The sequence below is a fragment of the Anomaloglossus baeobatrachus genome, unplaced genomic scaffold, assembly GCF_048569485.1.
Source record: "Anomaloglossus baeobatrachus isolate aAnoBae1 unplaced genomic scaffold, aAnoBae1.hap1 Scaffold_46, whole genome shotgun sequence".
Classification (NCBI taxonomy): domain Eukaryota; kingdom Metazoa; phylum Chordata; class Amphibia; order Anura; family Aromobatidae; genus Anomaloglossus; species Anomaloglossus baeobatrachus.
In genome coordinates, this window is record NW_027443940.1 from 465,695 (window position 1) to 487,434 (window position 21,740).

A 21,740-nucleotide genomic window follows, 5' to 3' on the forward strand; every position below is an offset into this window, starting at 1 on the left:
ATAAATATTCCCGGGCTTTGTCCCTAAATTTGATAGATTCATCTACATGATGGAACACACTAAGTATTATTCGGAGTCCGGTGTTGGTCCAAGAGGAAGGGAGGAAGTACTGGAGGAGTCATATGCGGAAGGGATAACAAGATCTACAAGGTCCAGACGGTTAGCAGCACCTTGGCGGCAGTCATGGTACGGTGGGGGAGAGGGATTATCAAGGGAGCATAGTATCAGCAAAACAGTTGAGGAAGGTGCAGGAGCCCAGGAACAAATTGAGGACGAACTGGCGATGGGCATGGAAGACTCAGCAGATTAGTGAGAGTTTGCTCACATTTTGGTTGTGCGAGGTTGTGGGGAGGACTGAGGAAGGAGGCACGATTCTCACCTCTCCGCCACCAACACACCAAGGACTTGGTCCTCCTGGATTCCCAAGACATGAGCGCCTTCGTGCTGCACTACCTACAACATGACCCTCGGATTGTACGAATTCAAAGTCATGCTGACTACTGGGTTGCCACACTGTTAGATCCCCGGTACAACACAAAATTTTGCGAAATAACTCCTGCCATAGAAAGGGACGCACGTATGCAGGAGTATCAGCAGAAGGTGTTACGCAATCTTACATCTGCTTTTCCACTAAACACCAGTGGTGCACAGAGTGAATCTCAACGCTTTTTCATCGATAGGAGGAAATGGTCTTACTTGTCCACATCTGAGGGACCGAGGGCTGGCTGCTGTGCTGAGACGGCGTTGAGTACGGTGTCTCTGCAGAGTTGCATTTTTGGTCATATACAAACTGAGTTGAAAAAGGACAAATGCTGGTGGAAAGGGAAACAGGTGTGTTGGAAAGGGTTAAAAAGTTTGTGTCCGTGGGTTTGGTGGTTAAGCAACATTAACATTTGCTGAAGAAACAACAACGTCTGGTATGGTGGGACTGGCAGATTTGGATAAGGTGGTATATACTATGTTACCGCTATATAAAAAATATTAAGAAGAAAAGAAAGAGAAAGGTAGATATCCCAATCGCCATTCAGTGTCCACCGTGCTCACAGATGGAAAAGGAGAGGTTGGCAACTGGAAGGTTAGGTGGAGGATACAGAGCAGGTTGACTCTCAAACAAATAGTAGCCTGAACCGAGTTAGACGTCATTCGGATCTGGAGACTGGGAGCCCTGTTAGCGTGACAGGGTCCACACGACCACCCAGCCCCAGAACTCCCTGTTAACAACGCTGTCCGTGTGCGTAGGGGACACACCTGTGGACAGCAGGTGCATCAGCAGCAGCAGGCCTGTTTATGCCACTGGGCTGCACTAGCAGGACTGGTAGGACAGGAGCTGTTCTTAAACGTTCTGCGTTACCAACTGTGGTGGCGGCCTGCATCGATGACCTATCCATGCCTACCTCTGGCCTAAAGCCGCAATGGGTTCAACACATGGAGGTGTGCTCTTTCGGAGCATAATAGAAGACTGGGCACCTTCTTCTTGGCTCCAGCCCCTTTTATAACCTGGGTCCACCCGAAACCAGGATGGACCACAATGCACCTCCTGGAGACAAAAGCAGAGTGACGTCATGAGTGGCATAACTAGCGTCCTATTTTGAACCGCCACTTGAATGATGACCTCATGGCTGCCACAACCAAAACACCTCAACAGTCATTGTCTGACCAACAACAATGAGGTGACAAGTCATAGGGGCGGCCCTCTGCAAGCCTGTTGGGAGTGGCCTGGCCAAATTGTCAGGACACCTGATGCCCTGTGGTCTGTATGGGCTCCCCACATCAGGGGCAGGGCCAAAGAGTTCATTACCCGACCTAACCTCTGATGCAGTAAGTGCCTGAGCATGCTCAGTAGCATTAAATACAGTTTCTGAAAAAAAGACTATCCGCTTCAGCATGCTGTCTAGGCACAACACAGGACTTAGACCCGGCACGGAGTGCATGTACCTGTGCAAAGAGGCTTTTCTCAGTCAGTGTGCAGCCTCACAGGTGTTGTGTTGGTGCATTACCTTCAGGGACTCCACGTGGAGGAAGAGTCTGGTCACACTTCGGTTGCTTCTTTATATGTATTTTCGTGACACCACTCTCAGTATTGCGGTCAGTGGGGACTGCCACTGCAGTGTAAGGGGACACCTGGGGATGATGTTGGCTGCAGTTAGTTTTAGTGGCCTCCCGAGAGTGAGTCAAGCCCCAGGGCCCTGTGTGTGTTGAGCCGCAGGTCGCAGAATGACTCAGGCACAGTCCAAACGAGCATGTGCTGTAGCCCAAAATGAAGACTTTGCCTCAGGAATGACACAGTCAGGCAGAGCATACTCAGTTGGCGAAACACTGGAGTTAGGCTGCGGCTGGGGTAAAATCGGCACACAGGAAGGAGCAACCGCGGAAACACTTCGTTCAATTGTGAGGGGAGTCATTTTGGAGTTTGGTGAGGAGTACCGCAACGCCAGTGAGCAGCATCCTGTGCCACAGACCAACATTCTTCCGGTGCTGTCTATATTGTTAACCATGATAGGAGCGTAAAGTCTGTATTTATTGCAACTGGACATCACATTACCCGGGTACGGTAGGCTATGCCCAGACAGTAATGCGTGCACGCAACACTTTGTTTTATTATGAAAACACATATCTGTTCTGGGTAGGACGACTATATAGACAATCATACTTGCTGCTTCTGCACTGTCAAATTGTCACATACAGTTTAAATCAGAGGGACAGCGACACATGTTTGCATTGAATGTTGCTTTTCAAGATTTCCATGACTGTGTTGCAGAGCTGTGTGGTTTGCATTCACACTGTTATCATCTGCCTTATCTGTGAGGCTTCAGCTAACAAGGGCATTCAGGGTGGGTGATGTGTTTTGTCTATGTTTAGGTAGATAACTGGGAAGCTCTTGTGATGCGCCACTAGTAAGTTGTCTTCACACACACACACACACACACACACACACACACAATTACTGCTGCTACGCAGAGGGCTTAGCAAGCAGTAGGCAACTGAATAGATTGTTCTATTATTTCAATTTAATGCATGGTTCTTATTGTTTGTTTTGGGAAAGTGAAAGAATCATTTATGAACCCAACTGCAAACACTGCTTTTCATGTTGCGTTTTGCTGCATACTGTGGATCCCACCAAATACAAGACTTAAAATGAAGCATAAGTCGCAAAGGGAATTTCACTGTGTTACAATGCGGGCTATCGGGGCTGTGCAACCACCGCCTGCCCCATCACGTGCATCTGCGTGCTCTTCATCTTCTGTGACTGTGGGTACAGCAGTCACACATGCTTTTTCATGATGAACTTCCACCCCTTTACCCGTAAGCGGGAGTGTGATTGGCCGGTCGTCACTTGTTTTGGAAATGGAAACAGATGGTATTGTTGAGCTGTCAGACATCGAGAGAACCACCATTGGATGCAGGCAACATTATATCCATGCCTGCACCTTCGTAACAGATTGGCTGGACTACCTGCAGTTAATAATTGCGTTCCAGAAATGGAAAGGACTGTAGAATGCACATATGTTGTACCTCGCTTGGCAGCAAAGGAACAATAACTTAGTATTCCAGACAATTTTAGGATGGCAGAAAAAGTGCAGTTCTTTGGACAAATTAAATAGCGTGACAAAAGTGGGCAGGTGGGTACAGTGGCCGTGTTTTGTGTGTACCAGGACAGTAAAGGAAGCCTCACTTTCTATCCCTCCTAATGATGAAATGCAGCAAGGAATTCCCCGAGTTTGCTATAAAAAAATATCGTTGCAAAATGTGCAGGAGGGTGTAATGCAGAGAAGCTAGAAATAGCTTGGCATCATTGGGGCAGAAATGGAGTACAACAGCCACTTTATGCCACTGGATACAGCGGTGACAGCGGGTAACCTCAGTGACAGCTCAGCCGATCGCGCTACTCACCTCAGTTGCTGCTTGGAGGTGACCGGAGCGGCGGTGTCTTCTGCAGCTCCTGTCACCTTCATGCTGGAAGCGACGCTGGAGTCCGTGGATTACGCCGGACATGGAGGGTTTGTCGGGGTTAATAAATTGGTAATGAGGGAATGTGTTTGTGTTTTTTATTTACAATAAAGGATTTTTTCATGTGTGTGTGTTTATTTACTGTAACTTACAGATTAATCATGGAGGGTGTCTCATAGACGCCTGACATGATTAATCTAGGACTTATTGGCAGCTATGGGCTGCCAATAACTCCTTATTACCCCGATTTGCCAAAGCACCAGGGTAAATCGGGAAGAGCCGGGTACAGTCCCAGAACTGTCGCATATAATGTATGCGGCAATTCTGGGCGGCTGTTGGCTGATATTGTTACGGTGGGGGGCTCCCCATAACGTGGAGGTCCCCATCCTGAGAATACCAGCCTTCAGCCGTATGGCTTTATCTGGCTGGTATTAAAATTGGGGGGGACCGCACGCCATTTTTTTTAATTATTTATTTATTTAGTTCACTGCACAGTATAGACCCGCCCACCGGCTGCTGTGATTGGGTGCAGTGAGACACCTGTCACTCAGCGTGGGGGCGTGTCTCACTGCAACCAATCATAGGCGCCTGTGGGCGGGGAAAGCAGGGAATAGGAGATTGTTTAATGGGCGGCCGGCTTTTTCAAAATAGTAAAAGCCGCCGAAGCAGTGAGAAAGCCGTGCAGCGCCGCGCCGGGGATCGGGGATCGGTGAGTATGAGAGAGGAGGGGAAAATTACCGACAGACTGTGAGAGAGGGACAGAGATAGTGACGGACCGACAGAGAGAGAATAGAGACCGAGAGGGAGAGACCGACTGACAGGGAATAGTGATTGACAGACATTGGGAGACATCGCTCGTTTCCAGTGTTTTAGGAAACATGCGAGAAATGTATTTAGAAAATCGGATGTCACTAAGATGGTGTGAATGCCGTCCCGTGACATCCGATTTTTTACACGCTCCCATAGACTTGCATTGGAGAAACTCGCAGTAGAAACTCGCAAAAAAGCAGCATGCTGCGATTTTTTTTCTCGGTCCGATTTGGACTGAGAAAAAAAAAAAAAAAAAAAAATATCGCAGATGAGAGCTGAATCATTCACTAACATGTGTCCGATTCCAATGCGAGTTTTTCTCGCATTGCTCTACTGCGAGAAACTCGCAAGTGAGAAGCAGCCCTAATCCTTACCCTGTTCAGTGCTGAACTGGCGAGCAATTCCACCTGCAGTGTTGAAATGATTACCCATGGAGATTCTCCACATTATCCTGTCCTTTCTTGCATTTGTCTTCCAAGGGTGACCAGCCTTCTTGGGAGACTTGAAAGAGTTTATGATTTTGTAAAGATGAAATATTCTCAAAATCACAGACTTGTAACAACCAACATCTCTTGCTATGGCTGATGGTGTCACCTCTTTGGCCTTCATCTGGACAAACTTCTGCTGGAGGTTTCAGTCACTTTGGAACGGCACGCCATTTTTGCAAAATAAATGCAAACTGGAAAGTTAGCCTGCCAGTTACATAGGGTTTGTCAGATAAGGAAATTACCACCAGGTGCCAGATTAACACCAATAACTTGCAGGTTTCTGAAAATGTTCTCTAATTTTGATAAGTTTTTTTTTTTTGTTTTTAGATCTCATTTACATTGAATTTATTCCAAAGCACATACTTACAATGAATGACATAAGCTTAATTACTGCTAATCTACTCATGTTAGGCTTTAATCACATAGGACTACGTAATGACCTTAAGGCTGGAAACACACTTATGAGTGTAAAATCGGTCCGAATTGCATGATAAAAAAGAAAAAAAAAAGAAAAAAAAAAAAAAAAAAAAAAGGCCGATTTTAGTTCACTAGTCATCAGTGTGCTGTCAGTATGCAATCAGTTTTTACCCTCAGCAGCTGCTACTCATGTAATATTATGTACAGAAGAATTTACATTGTTCTCTGCTACATGCGTGAAATCTATTGTGAAAAACGCCTGTCACTAGGATGGTCCGTATGAACCCATAGACTTGCATTGGAGAGACTCGTGCGAGAAACTCACCATAAGGGTGGAAACACATCTATGCGAGTAAAATCGGTCCGACTGGGCTGAAAAATACTCGGCTGATTTTAGTTCACGTTAGGTGCGAGTGCAACGCAAGTGCGATGCTATTTGCTCGCGTGTGTGTTGCGATTGCGATGCTAGTTTCATGCAACATCTTAATTAGATAAAAGCTATTACACATGTGTCATTTAATTAACCTATGGGAATGTGCTGTCACATTCATCTAATGTGCGAAGTTACTGCCACACTCGCAAATGTGAACGGTGGTGCGCGTGTGTGATGCTACTTTTAATCCCCTTCCATAGGAAATCATTGGGACAAATGGTGCGAGAAACTCGCAAAAAAGCAGCATGCTGTGATTTTTTTCTCGGTCCGATTTGGACTGAGAAAAAAAAAATCGCAGATGAGAGCTGAATCATTGACTAACATGTGTCCGATTTCAATGCGAGTTTTTCTCGCATTGCTCTACTGCGAGAAACTCGCAAGTGAGAAGCAGCCCTAACGCAGCATGCTGCGATTTTTTTTTTTTTTCTCAGGCCGATTTGGACTGAGAAAAAAAAAAATAAAATAGATTGGAGCTGCCTCATTGATTAACATGTGTCCGAGTGCAATGTGAGAATTTCTCGCATTGCACTACTGCGAGATAATCGCAAGTGATAAGCCGGCCTAATATTTAGGATAGTGTGTTCTCTAATTTTGATCTCCAGGCTATATACTATAGATGTTAGCATTAGTTAGTTAAGACCGGCACTCACCTAGATTTTGTAGGTTTTTTTTTTGTAATTTTTTTTCTCAATTTAGTTAGGAGTACAAATAGCATTTTGGCTTCTACTCTGAAGCCTCTTAGGGTACTTTCCCACGTGCGTTGTTTTCCTTCAGTTGCAATCCGCCGTTTTGGAAAACAGCGGAATCAGTTAACGGATTCCGCTGCTTCCCATAGACTTGTATGGACGACAGATTGCGATTAATGGACCTGCGTTGCTTCCGCCGGGTGGAAGGAACGCAGCATGTAACGTTTTTTTGAGCAGAGCAATCCGTAGGATTTCGCTGCGCATGCTCTCTGGCTCCCTGCACACGTAACCAGGGTAAATATCAGGTTACTAAGCAATGCGCTTTCCCTAGTTACCCGATATTTACCCTGGCTACGGGTACAAGGAGCCAGCACTAAGCAGTGTAAGCTGGTAACCAAGGTAAATATCGGGTAACCAAGCAAAGTGATTTTCCTTGTTACCCGATATTTACCCTGGCTACATGTGCAGGGAGCCCGACACTTTCCGCTCGGCTCCGCCCCCTCCCGCACTCCACATGTACTCACACTCACCTGTCCCCAGCCTTGCATTCCTCGCTGCACTGACGTCCTCAGCGCCATGGTCCCACTCGGCTCCACCCACCCCGCCCCCTTCACACATTCTCGGCGGCGAAACGATTAGCTGATCACCCGGCTGCTGTGAGCGATCAGCTGATTTGTGAACAATAGTCTGGCGCCGGTAAAACTGTAAAGGGAAAAAAAATAAATAAAAATAAATCTGTTTTGTATGATCCGTTGTGCCACTAAATGCAACACATCCGTTGCATCCGTCACACAACGCAATGCAACGGATGCCGTTCAACGCAAGTGTGAAACTAGCCTTAAACAGTTTGAGAAAGGCTTCAGAGTGGAAGCCAAAATGCGTCACTTGTATTCATAACTATATAGGATATAAAAAGAATGAAATCTACACAAGTGAGACTTTCTTCACTGACCTTCGCAACGCTACCCTGACACTAGCTTCACTAATCTTGGGAGAGCCTGCCTGAAATCCTGTGGTGTTTAAATGTTATCAGTGGGAAAAACACACTTTGAACATGGTTGCAAGGAAAAAAAAAAAAAATAAATAAAAAAAAAAAAAAATGGCCCTTTGAACATTAAATTTAAATATTTTTGCTTTCACACCAAATCACCCATTTGGAACTTATTGGTATAAAGAATGCAGTGGAATAATGGATTTGCCTATTCTTATACTTTCACCATTTTTTTTTTTACTTTTTTAATTTTACTAGTCCCCCTAGGGGGCTATAGCGATCAGCAATCTGATCGCTCTGCACTATCTGCTGATCACAGCTACACAGCTGTAAACAGCAGATACGTGCACTTCCTGCTTCCCTGGCCTCCGTACGAAGCGAAAGTGAAAGTGGTTCATGTCTAGCACAGGAGTCATCACATGACCCGGTGCTACCATGACAACCACCGGAAGTCACGTGATAATATCACGTGACTTCCGGTATCGGGCGGTAAGTAAAACTTTACCACGATCGCGTTTATAATGGCGCTGTCACATATTGACAGCGTCATTACAGAGGTTAAATGGCACGAGCAGATAACGATTCTGCTCGTGCCTAGCAGGCACACATCTCAGCTGTGAAAATCAGCTGAGATGTGCGCCGATCGCGGCATGCTGCTGCCGGCAGACCGCGGGCAGTAACATTATGACCGCTAGGACGTAATTTTACTGCCCGCGGTCGTTAAGGGGTTAATAGAGATGAGCAAATATATTCACCACTATTTGGTATCCAATAGATAATAGGGTATACAAGGTATTCGCTATCCGATGGCTAATATGGTATTCGCTCCGATATTTTCGTTTCTGGACTTCCTGGCGCCTTTCCAGCCAATGAACACATCTGACATTGCTTGCCCTCACAGTAACGCCGCAGCCATCTTTGTTGTGGTGTTACCGTGATTGGCTTGGCCGCACAGCGTCATAGGGTCTATATAAGGCTGCCGCTATTTTGTGTGCACGCATTCATTCCTGAACTGCCGCTGTAGCTAGAGTGTACTGTGTACGGTACAGCGTTTTTTCCAGCCAACTAATACTAGTCCATCTAAGGGCTGAAGCTATTTAGCATTAGCGGTTAGTGACTGTGTAAATCCTAGAAACAGGTATAGGGACAGTGCAGTTCGTTCTATGAGATAGTGTGCCTACTGCAGAATCCAAAATAGTCCTTTTTCCTTTTAAGGGCTGAAGACAGTGTCCATTGTGCTAGCTTAAGCAAGCATTGTTGACCTTAGGGAGATCAACATATCCACTGCGGAGACACCATCACGTGTTTCTCAACGCAGTGATTCTAGAGCAACGCCCCCTGGGAAGTATGCAAATAAGAAAGCCGCGGAGACACCATCACGTGTTTCTCAACGCTGCCAGGAAACTAGCCTAGTCTTTTACTAGGCATTGCCCCCACTAGCCAGATTCCTACTCCACACTGATGAGGGGCAAATACCCCAAAACGGCTGTCTGTGGATGGATACCATGTTTGGTATAGGTGGTCTCCTTGACTGGAGACTGCCCTTCCCGTGGTTGTTCCTTCCCGGTGAAAGACCTGGCTAGTTTCCTGGCAGCGTTGAGAAACATGTGATGGTGTCTCCGCAGCTTTCTTATTTCCACTGTGCTAGCAGCTGTGTAAATCATTGAACTGCTGCAAAAAAAACAAAACAAAAAAACAACCCCTCTCCACACACTATTATTAGTGCTGCATACGGTCTGGGTCTGTTACTGTTATGTGTGATATAGGGACAGCTAGGAACGGCTTACTCACAGGCAGGGAGAGATTTAAAGCTGTCCTGACATCTGCACCTGACAACGTGGTAAACCAAGTCTCTGGGTGCCGCTGCCCTCTTGGGGGGAGCTCGTCCGGGTCCCGTCCCCTGCAGCACTGCCTGGTGGTCTGTGGCTTGCCTCCAGGCACAGTATTTTAGAGTGTCCAAGTGGCCCGTCAGCTTGGAGCTTACCGGGCCCCGCTCCCTACTAGGAGTAGCAGAGGAGCTTGCTCTCAGGAGCTCACGCTTGGGATTTCAGTGGGCTGCTTTGCTTGGAAAGCCCCATCCCCTCGTTGCGCTAGTGCCCCTGATCTCTGAGCTTCCTGGGAACAGTCCATAGAGGCCCTGTCCTCTGCAAGTTAATTGCCGGGTTGCTTGAAGCCTCTTCCCGACCTGAAGTCCGTGTACCCCAATGTGCCTTCGGTCCCAGCCCGGCTATTGAACTGCGACTGCTGGCTATCCTTCAAGACTAACCAAGCACCCAGTCCCCCCAATCTCCCGCAACCGGGTCTCCGACTCTCCTCCAGGTCCAGACCACAGTCTGCGACCTAATCTGCGTCTCCCCTGGGAGCTACAACTCCCAGCTTCCTCCGAGCTCCTCACAGCTCGAGGGCTACCACTGAACTCAACTTGTCACCTCCCACCTCCCTGCCTGCCTGACCCCTAGGTGGGCGGCCCTATTCCAGCTTAGCAGCCCACTGGTGTGCCTGACAGGGTGTGGTGTGAGGTGTGACTAGGATGTGTATATGCTGGTGGAGGCAGTTCTGGAAGATGGGAATCCTGCACTGGGAGATAAAGATTGTGCAGTACCCTGTGACTACTTGACTAGTCCAGGGGCGTCGCAAGACCAGATTACCAATGCATTAATAGGACCCCATAATAGAGATAGGGGGGTAGCACAGTTGCAAAACACTGATGAAACAACCACTCATGGAGGAGGGAGGTGACACTAGTATTATATAAGCACACAGATAAGGCTTGCATAGGGTGCCAGTCACACAGGTAAGTGTGATGCCATGTCGCTTACAGCCTATTGATGTATTGGTCTGCCCAGCTCTATGTAAGTGCACCCCACAGGACAGACACCCCAGTTCTCCCAACCAACACTGTAGTCTTGGCTGCATCTTGCCAGTGAATTGGTAATGCTTGGTTTTTTTTTATTAGCAATGAGATAGAGTAACTGTGTGTGTTCAAGTATGGTAAATTACATCATAAAAAAAAACAAAAAAAAAAAAACACACACACACCCTACAAGATTAGGTGGTGTACAGGTGGATTCCACTTCAAAAACCTGAACCCCCCAGAAATAGTAAATGGAGAAACATGGAGGTTTTCTTCTTCTGCAGAAGCAGCAGTGCTCAGCATTTTGACCCTTTATAACCTCACCCACACCACTTATTGGCAGCTTTCTATGTACGCTGTATATTAAAGCTGCTAATCAGTTGTGGGGTCAGGGTATGTTCACACAGGGCTTTTTTTTTTTTTTTAGTAAGTTTATGCTGCGTTTTTTAGCTGCAGATTTGCCTTGGTTTTATGCAAATCCATGCTAATAAAAAAGCTGCTTTTTACAGTACCAGAAAAGTCAGACACACACAATGTTTTCCTGACTGTTTTGTCAAATATCTGTTTTTGCTGCAGATTTCAAAGAATGAGCATGTCAATTCTTTGCAGCGTTTTTTTCATTGATACAACTCATTTTGTAGATGACTCAATTGAGTTTTCCTGCCACAAGATCAGGGAAAGAAAAAAAAACAAAACACACAACTTACCAAAAAAGCCCTGTGTGGCTACAGCCTTAAAGATGTAGACGTGCTGGTAGTGAAATAACATAGGATAGGTTGCCCAGCAACCGACTACTGGGCAAGTGACAGTTTGGATTAGCCCATGGGGATGGAGCTCGTGCTGAGGGAAAGAAAGACTCCCATCTTTGTCCCGTTTCACACGTCAGTGAAAAACACTGACGTTTTTCACTGGCGTGTAAAACACGCACATGTCCCTCCGTGTGCCGTGAATCACGGCACACATGGGTTGTCTAAGTGCAATCCGGGCTCCGTTCTCCGTGGCCCGTGATTGCACTTAGAGATTAACTCACCTGTGCGCGCTCCCGCTCTCCATGGTGCTGATCGCTCCCACAGTGCAGCATCTGGCCAGCGCTGACCTCCGCAGCAGCTGCTTCCGGGTCGGCTGTGTCGTGCATCATGAATATGCGCGACAGTAATGAGCCGGCTCAGAAGCAACAAGCTGCACGGGCTGCAGGGGACATCGCTGGAGCCTGGTGAGTAAAAATGATTTTTATTTTAAAAGCACGTTTTTTTCTGGCATGTGTTTCACGGACCACACCACTGCGTGGTCCGTGGGACATCAGTGACGCCAGAAAAAAAAAAAAAAATGGACATGTCTCCGTGCGGCAATCACGGACACGCGGGTACGCCGCACGGAGACACGTGCAGTGAAAAATCACTGATATGTGAGCAGACCCATTCATTATAATGGGTCTGCGTATGTCAGTGATTCTGGTACGTTAAAAAAAAAAAAAAAAAAAGCACAAAAGTACCAGAATCACTGACGTGTGAAACAGGCCTTTCAGTTAGGGAATGACCAGAGTGGAGTGCAGATGTAAGGGGTACTTTGCACACTACGACATCGCAGCTGCGAGGTCGGTGGGGTCAAATCGAAAGTGACGCACATCCGGCGTCGCTGTCGTAGTGTGTAAATCCTTTTACATATGATTAACGAGCGCAAAAGCGTCGTTATCGTATGATCGGTGTAGGGTCCGAAATTTCCAAAATTTAGCAGCAGCGACGGTACGATTTTGTTCCTCGTTCCAGCAGGCAGCACACATCGCTGTGTGAGAAGCCGTAGGAGCGAGGAACCTCACCTTACCTGCGCCTGGCTGCAATGCGGAAGGAAGGAGCTGGGCGGGAGGTTTCATCCCACCCATCTCTGCCCCTCCACGACTATTGGCCGCCTGCCGTGTGACGTTGCACGACCCGCCCCCTTAGGAAGGAGGCGGTTCGCCGGCCAGAGCGATGTCGTAGGGCAGGGGAGTGCATGTGAAGCTGCCGTAGCGATAATGTTCGCTACGGCAGCAATCACAAGATATCGCTGCTGCGACGGGTACTATCGCATTCGGCATCGCAAGCATCGGCTTGCGATGTCGTAGTGTGCAAAGTACCCCTAAGCGTCCATCAGGTCATTTTAGTCGCATTCTTCAGGTGACTTGTGGCAGTAAGAAGTTAAAGGTCGTACAAGGGTAGCAAGAAAGAACCACGGAATTTCGGAATGTGGTTACACCCAGAGACAAGACCAGCAATGATATCTGGGACTTGCCAAGCAGCCGAAAGCAATCCTTGTGGGTAGAGTCTGTTGACGGACGCTTGGTAGCAGCCCTCAGGTAGCTTACAGCTGAGAGGAAAAGAGCAGACACGGTGGTGTTCACAAGAGGAGAATGCAGTCCTGGGCGGCAGATCCTCGGGCATTGTTACTCCCTGTTGCTGGTGTGGCGCCCCTGACCCGGTCAGGCACCACTGAGTACTGCACCCATTCTGGGACAGTACTTCCAGGTAATCCTAAAGGCCGGAATGAGGTGTGTACGTTCAGACTCATAGCAACCAGGTCTCAAACACCATTAGATGGGACCCTTGGGCAGTCCCTAGAGGGGTCTGGCCTTCAATTCTTGTCAAGGGGTGTAGTGGAGGGGCTGGGAGCCAAGATGCAGAGGCTGTAAGGAAAGGAGTGGAGCGAGCCAGTCTGGTAGTGGTGAGCGGCAGTTGCTAGGAGACGGAGACGCGCGCTCACACTAGTCAGACCCTGCACGTGGAGTAGCCATTTGCGGGGGAGAATGGTTAGGCTGCTTTCACACATCCGGTTGTTGCCGTGCGGCACAATACGGCGCTCTGCAGAAAAAAAAGCAATTTTTTTTTGCCGCCGGTTGTATTTTTTTCCCGCATAGACTTGCATTAGCGCAGTATTGTGCCGCATGGCCTTGCGTCCGTTTTTTGCCGGATGCGGCATATTTAGCCCATGCGGCGGCCGGATGGAACGTTGCCCGGCACGTTTTTTTGTGCGGCGAAAAAACTGCATTGCGCCGGATCATAGAGTCGGTCGAATACGGGAACTCCTGGTGACTAGGCACGTACGGTGGAACAGGTCCCTAGAGTAGACTCAAGTTTAACTATCTGCTAAACCTGCCAGTGAGGGGAACTTCAAGTCCCTCACCAACCATACAGAGTCCGAGCCTCAGCAGCAACGCAGGGACCCATAAGGAGACAGAGCCAGAAGCCATCTCACCTGGTCCACGCTGACGGCAAACTGTCCAAAAAGGGGAGAAAAGGCAGTAGCGACTTCCCTGGATAGACCCCCCACGGTACTTAAAGTCAGGAGTTATCTGAACAAAGAGTGCTAGGAAGGAGAGTTAATGGCTACCCTCAGACTGGCTTGAAGGATACCTGGTTTCACCTGGTTTAATCGCAGCATCGCCCGGGTTACTTCACAATAACATCAAAAAGTGAGTAAAAAGCAGTTGAAAGACTTTCTGGACTGCCTGAGTTATTCTGGGACCTGTTCTACACACCCGAGCCCCTGGGGCCAGCCTCACTCACGGGAGGCCACACCATCCGACTGCAGACTCAATCAGCCCCAGACGCTCATAAAATCTGCAGTGGCGGTCTTCCATATCCCTGACTGCAAGCTGTGAGTGGTGTCACGACACATACAAAATCTGACCATACCTGTTTGCCATATACAGAAGAAGACTCTGGTGTCCCTGAAGGTGGATCGATGTCCCTGGGGCAACACACTGGGAGGATGGAGAACCGTATGTGTACTAGAGGGACTCTCATGAAGGGTACTTTTGTGCTAAACTGGGTTGTGGCAGAAGTTCAGGGAATAACAGACAGTAATATCCAAAATGAACATTGAGGAACTGTGTCTTGTGATAAAGTGTGTAAAAGGAAACGTCCAATAAGTTAGGCTGCTTTCACACCTCCGGTTTCTGCAATGCGGCACACTCCGGCACTTTGCAGGAAAATCGCAACAGTTTTTTTTTTTGCTGCCGGTTGCGTTTTTTCTGCATAGACTTTAATTAGTGCCGCATTGTGCCGCAAGGCCTTGCGTTCCATCCGGTTTTTGCCGCATGCGGCAGATTTAGCCGATGCGGCGGCCGGATGGAACATTGCCTAGCACGTTTTTTCGTGCGGCAAAAAAAACCCGCATCGCGCCGCATTCGGCCAATGCAGCGCATTTTTCAATGCATGCCTATGGTGGCCGGATGCGGCAAAAAACACATCCGGCCGCCGCATGCGGTTTTTGCCACTGCGCATGCTCAGTAGCATGCCGCAAGCAGCAAAAAACGGACGGGCCGCATGGGAAAAACTTATGCAAAGGATGCGGTGTTTTCACCGCATCCGTTGCATAGCTTGCACAGCCGGATTGAGCCGCAGAGCTCAAGCCGGATGTGTGAAAGTAGCCTTATGGGCTCGCAACGCATTGTGCTGGGTCGTCCACCAAAGACTGTTTTAGTAACATCTTGTTTATGAAGAGTCAGTGGGCTCCTTCCTTGAGCTCTATAACAACTGGTCCTGGCCAGCCCACCTCAACATGTGGCCTACAGATGTAACCAAAACCCTAAAGCTCACACACTCAGCCAGGATCACAACATTTTTCCTGTGAAGTGGGGCCAGGGTGTCTACCAGAGGGAATCCCTCGCCCACGACTATTGTTGAAAGCCCCCACTTTACAGACAAGCCACTGACAAATCTACAGGTGTTACATGCCAATTTTAAGGTGTCGCGCCCCTGAGACCCTCAGGGCACTACAAGGAACTGACACCTCTTGGGGTTGCAGGAACTACCCTCTGTGACCTGGAGTAGCAGTGCCGATACTACCAAAACAGGACCAAAATCCTAGTTCTCCACACCACACTGGGTATAGAGGGTTAACCATGTAAGGGGATGGTTGTCATGGGAACGAATCCCTGGGTATAGCCAGACTGATGGGAAGGGTCAGCAGTGAGTTGGAGAGAGTGGCACACAGGAGAGGTGTGCGGACGTGCCTGAGCTGGGTCTGTGTAACTGATCCCGGGGACACAGGAGAGAGGTCACCAGGACGAGTACCGGAGCACAGGGCCCTAGGTCAAGTGTCAGTTTCAAGCGGTTTGATAAATACCTGCTCGGTGAGGACACCTTCACAGACTTCACCGGACCAAATAATCCGGGGCCATCAACAGTAAACTAGGATCAGGGTTTGGACACTTACCTCCCCGCAGGGTCCGCACTGCCCGCCATATGGAGAAGGATACTGTGCCCCAAAAGGGACAGTCGGGGGCCCCAAACGCTCCCCACTATGGGGGACCCAATCTACAGAGAGTGCCGGAGACAGAGCAACCTGGGTCACTACATTGGCACTGATACTCCTGGGACCTGAACCAGCAATCCCTGGGTCCAAATGAGTAGAGACTGTTAAAGACAACCTGGTGTGGTCTCAGTTAGTACCCCCGTTACATCTCCCAGGCACAGCCCTACCTATGGAGGGCCTAACACCATTGCTGCAATCACCACCAGCCCTGGGAGTACCCACATTCAGCAGTGGCGGTTCTCCATCCTTAACCACAACCCGCAGGTGGCGTCACATGACATTAACTCTTATTTATTTATCTCCCCTGTAAATATCCCTCCTTACAAAAAGGGGCCCATGGCATGGAACCGGGCAACGGCCACCAAAGTGACATTCCCAAGTATAAGTTCTGCCCGGGACCAACTACCCCTTCACTGGGCGACACAAAAGCATAGCTGATCCTTAAGGGCTCTTCTCCACTTGCGTTTTTTTTTGTGCGATTTTAATCGCCTGTAAAAACGGTTTGCAATCTGACAAATGATTATATATGATGCTGTCTCCTTTTCACAGTTTTTTTTTTTTACGACTCCACACGTGTTCTTGGGGAAATTGCAGCATGCTGCAATTTGCACTGAGTCTAAGCTCTCTCACCCCCATGCAATCCTATGGGAGCGAGAAAAAAGTCAGAATCCGGGTGGCATGCGCATGTCATACAGATGGCATACGCATGTCACACGGATCCTTGACACTTGCATACCGCAACAGACTGGCTACCGGAGGAATCTCCAGTAATACCAGGCCTGGCCGCAATTACATGCACTGAACTCCGGAGCTGTAACCTAGCTGCAGAGTGCAGCCTGAATAGCGAGCGCCGAGTGATTAATTTGCCGGCGATTGCTGTTCAGTTCAGCACAGCTGCAGACAGACCGGGCTGATCTCTGGAGCTCAGGTGACAGCTCCGGGGTTCAGTGCAGGTAACCGCAGCCAGGCCTGGTATTACTGGAGATTCCTCCGGTAGCCAGTCTGACGCGGTATGCATAAACACTCACATAGCACCCGTATGACGCTCGCATTTCATACGGATGCTATGTAAGGAGAAAAAAAAAAAATAAATAAAAATAAAAAAAAACACCACACTGTACTCAGACCACACGACTCACATTTTGAGCCAAGTATCGCTGTGAGTTATAAAACGTAAGTGGAGAAGAGCCCTTACAAAGTCAGTCCCAGTAGTTTGCATTGCTTCTAGGTACAATGCAGCGCATCACAGACACCAGAGGGCAGTACAGAGCCTAAATGGACTCTTAGGCTGTGTGCACACGTTGCGTTTTTTACCGCGGAAACGCTGCGTTTAAAACCGCAGCGTTTCAGTGGCAAATTGCATGCGTTCAGCTTTCCCAGCAAAGTGTATGAAAAAGCCGAAAAATCAGTGCACACGCTGCGTTTAGAAACGCAGCGTTTTGGATGCCAAAAATCGGTGCGGAAAGAAAAGCAGCATGTCACTTTTGTGCGGTGTGGCTGCGTTCTCTCCCCCATTGAATCAATGATGTGGGTCAGAACGCAGCTACACCGCAGTGAGCTGCTTTTTTGTTGCGGTCCGCGGGCTTTGTCGGCATGCCAGAACGCAGGCATTTACCTGGAAGTGAGGTCAAGAGGTTTCCTGTTGACCTCACTTCCTGGCAAAGTCCTGGAAAGCCCCCGGTGTCGCCAAAGTGCCCGCCCCGACCAAAATCCAACATGGCCACGCGCACAGTAGCGCACCGGCCGCAACCTACTCCTATGATTTCTGTTGCATGTGCCTTGAGACATGCACAGAAAAATGCCCCCCAGGCCCTGCCAGGTCACCCCCTGTTCCCCCGGTATTCCCCCTTACCTGTCCGGTCGCAGCGCTGATCCCCCGCGGCCCCCTCCTCCTTCACAGCAGACGCCGGTCAGTGCAGTCACATTTGCCGAGCAGCTGACAGCCAGCACTGTGTTCAGAGAGCTGTGCTGGCTGCTCGCACTCTGCAGCTGTGACCCGGGGAGAGTGGGTGCAGATTTTTGGCACCCACTCTCCTCAAATGGAGGGTCTGCCCTCCTAGAAAATGGGGGATACGTTCCCTGAACATGCCCCCATATTCTAAAAGGTCCAGAGCCGACGTGGGACGTCCAAATGGATTTCTGCGGACCCATTTTTTTCAAAAATTTTTATTAAATTGGAGAACAAGGGAATGATTTGGGGAGTGTTTTTTCTAATAAAAATGTTTGTAATTTTTTTTTGCTTTTGTTTACTGTCAATTAGTTATGTCTGGTATCTGATAGACGCCGTGACATCACTAATTGCTGGGCTTGATGCCAGATGACATTACACATCTGGTATCAACCCCATTTATTACCCCGTTTGCCAACGCACCAAGGCGCAGGATGAGTTGGGGGCGAAGCGCCAGCATTGGCGCATCTAATGGATGCGCCACTTCTGGGGCGGCTGTGGCCTGCTATTTTTAGGCTGGGAAGAGTCCAATAACCATGGCTCTTCCCACCCTGAGAATACCAGACCCCAGCTGTCAGCTTCACCTTGGCTGGTGATCTAATTTGGGGGGGACCCCACATTATTTTTTTTTTTAATTCTTTATTTATAAATAAAAAAAATGCCTGGGGAGCCCTCCAAATTGATCACCAGACAAGATGAAGCTGCCAGCTGTGGTTTGCAGGCTACAGCTGTCTACTTTACCCTGACTGGCTATCAAAAATAGGGGGGACCCCACGCCATTTTTTTCATTTTTTTTTTTTATAAATACTAAGCTAGGCACCCTTTAGTGCCACATGAAAGGTACTAAAGGTGCCAGCTTAGAAAATGCAGGCGGGGGTGGGACGTTATATATATTTGACATCCATTCATCCATTGACGCTTTTTTGGCTGTGTGCCCACAATCAGGTTTTGCAATGGTTTGGGCGCTGAGTGTTTTCCCTGCGTCCATAACGCTGCGTTGTGCAGTAGAAGCATAGTGGAAGGATTTTTGGAGATCCCATGCCCACTGTGCTTCTTTTCTCCGCAGCATAAACTGACCGGTGGCGTGGCTTCCCGAGCCTCAGCATGTCGATTTATGTTGTGGAGACGAGAGTGCTCTCTGCAGGTAGAATAGAGCTAAAGTCCACAGCAGCCTGAACCCAAATCGTGGGCATGGGCAGCTGTGTTCTCCCATGGACAACACTCACATCTCTGCAGGAAGGCTGACACTGTGTACTAGACGCCGTGTCGCTGGATCACGGCCACATAGCCTAAAAGTGAGAATATTGTTGCTACAGCAACATTTTGGGTGAAGTAGCTGTGGATTCAAAATGCTTAATATACTCCTGAATAAAATCCTTGAGGGGAGCAGATTCCAAAATGGGGTCACTTGTGGGGGGTTTTCTGACGTATAGGTACCCAAGGGGCCCTGCTAATGTGACATGGTGCGCGAAGTTTATTTCAACTTTTCCAAAATTCAAATGGTGCTCCTTCCATTCCAAGCCCTCCCATTTATCCAAACAGAATGTGGAGAAGTAAATGACATCACAGGTTTTTTTTTCCCAAAGGTCTGTGTTCAACCAACTTTATTAACACTGACAAGTCTTAAAAAACGCACCTAAAAAAAAAAAACGCATGCGTTTGATGCGTTTTTCTCAAAAAGCATTGTTTACAATTCTCCCCTCTGCCAGAGGGTGCGTTTTTTTCCGCGCTGAAAAAAAAGCAACGTGTGCACATAGCCTTAGGCGATGTGCACATGACTGTATGCTACCAGAAAAGCAGTGAGATTTCAGAAGTCTCATGAACACACACTTTTTCCCTGCCTGAAATGGAAAACTACTGCGTTTTTGACAGAAGTAGCGTGGCAATTCTTTCAGCTTTTTCACCCACCATAGAAAGCAATGAAAGTGCAAAAACTCAGCTACGTTTTTTTCCTGCATTTGAGGTGAATGAAACTTTCTTTAAATAGGTACTGTGACAAACTATACTCCAAAGACATACAGATAGGGACTCTAGATTGTGAGCCCCAATTGGGACAGTATTGACAATGTATGTAAAGCGCTGTGGAATTAATAGCACTATATAAATGAATAAAATGATTATGCTGCAAAAACTGCTTTTTCACTGCCAAGAAAGCAGGTTTTTCTACAGGCAGAAAAAAAAAAAACCCACAACAAACTTGTGAACATACCCACAGACTATGGCAGCGTTCATGCATGGCGCATTTGTGTGCAGAACTCCTAAACGCTGTTGTGTAAATGGGAGAAGATACATGCACTAATACTAGATGGTAATCCACATAGTCCCTTCCCCCACTCACCACATTTGGGATATGTTACAATTAGTAGATCATCTTCTCTGGCTTCGAAAGACTCCATAGCCTGAAAAGCAGGTTCACTGCATAGTAGGCTGGGATATAGAATCCCATTGATGGAAACTTTCAGTTCTTCAGGAGTCTTGTTTTTGGCCTCTTCAACTACCTTCTGCATTTCTGCTAGGAATTTCTCCCTTTTTGCTTTGTTTTCCCCCTCAGCTCCCGACATCTTTCTGCCTTGTGAAAGGAATGTAAAGTAGCAGTTTTCTCTGGCACTTCCTTTTTATGTGAGACACTATCAGGGAGTGTTCAAACCATTTACACACACACCCACTGAGCTCATTGCATAATAGCACACGGAGAGTGACCTCTGCTAACACATAAAAAGCTGATGCTGGAAGATTTCACTTCTTGTACATTTAGTAAATATAAGGCTGGTTTCAGACGTCCGTGTTTAATCAGGTACCAGTCACACGCATGGTTATGGTCATCCGTGTGTCACACGTGTCACATCCGTGTTTGCATACGTGTGACACGTACCAGGTAAAGGCTACTTTACACACTGCGATATCGGTCCCAATATCGCTAGTGTGGGTACCCGCCCCCATCTGTTGCGCAACACGGGCAAATCGCTGCCCGTGCCGCACAACATCGCCCAGACCCGTCACACATACTTACCTGTCCGGCGACGTCGCTGTGACCGGCGAACCGCCTCCTTTCTAAGGGGGTGGTCCGGGCGGCGTCACAGCGACGTCACTGAAGCGTCACTGAACCGCCGCCCAATAGTAGCGGAGGGGCGGAGATGAGCGGGACGTAACATCCCGCCCACCTCCTTCCTTCTGCATACCAGCCGGGAGGCAGGTAAGGGGAGCTTCCTTGTTCCTGCGGCGTCACACGCAGCGATGTGTGCTGCCGCAGGAACGAGGAACAACTTCGTTACTGCTGCAGTAACGATTTTTAAGAATGGACCCCCATGTCGCCGATTAGCGATTTTGCTCATTTTTGCAACGATGCAAAATCGCTTATCGGTGTCACACGCAACGGCATCGCTAATGCGGCCGGATGTGCGTCACAAATTCCGTGACCCCAACGACTCCGCATTAGCGATGTCGCAGCGTGTAAAGCCCCCTTAAAACAGGTGTCCCTGTAATGAAAAGATGTTCTATATTTACCTGTATCTAGCGATGTTGTCTCCGGCTCTGCTGCGTCCCGCTCCTGATCCCCGCTCAGTATTTTCATTGATTATTCACTGCCTGAGGATCTGGAAGCCGGAACATCGCGGGGACAGGATGGGTACAGCACAGCCGAGGACAGCATCGCAGGGGACATCGCCGGTGACAGGTGAGTATCCAGCAGTTTGTGCAGTGACATCCAGGGACTCATCAGGGTTCCCAATGAACTCTCATGAACCCCTGGAAGTCACCCTAGTGACACTCGCTGTAACGCAGTTGTCGCAGGGGTGTCATCAGAGTTCATTGGGAAATCCGATGACCTCCTGGATGTCCCTGCACACACACTGCTGGCAGGATACTCACCTGTCA

At 48.3% G+C, this 21,740-nt stretch overlaps 1 protein-coding gene across 1 annotated transcript in view; it reads right to left on the bottom strand.

Annotated features, from left to right (window-relative positions):
- Positions 1 to 20,460, bottom strand: part of LOC142280604 (sulfotransferase 6B1-like) — a 95,383-nt gene extending 74,923 nt beyond the window's left edge. The window contains exon 1 of the mRNA XM_075332759.1: positions 20,206 to 20,460. Within this exon, the coding sequence (XP_075188874.1) occupies positions 20,206 to 20,428 (223 nt within the window). The 5' untranslated portion in view covers positions 20,429 to 20,460. The remainder of the gene's footprint in view (positions 1 to 20,205) is intronic.
- Between the last annotated feature and the right edge of the window lie 1,280 nt (positions 20,461 to 21,740).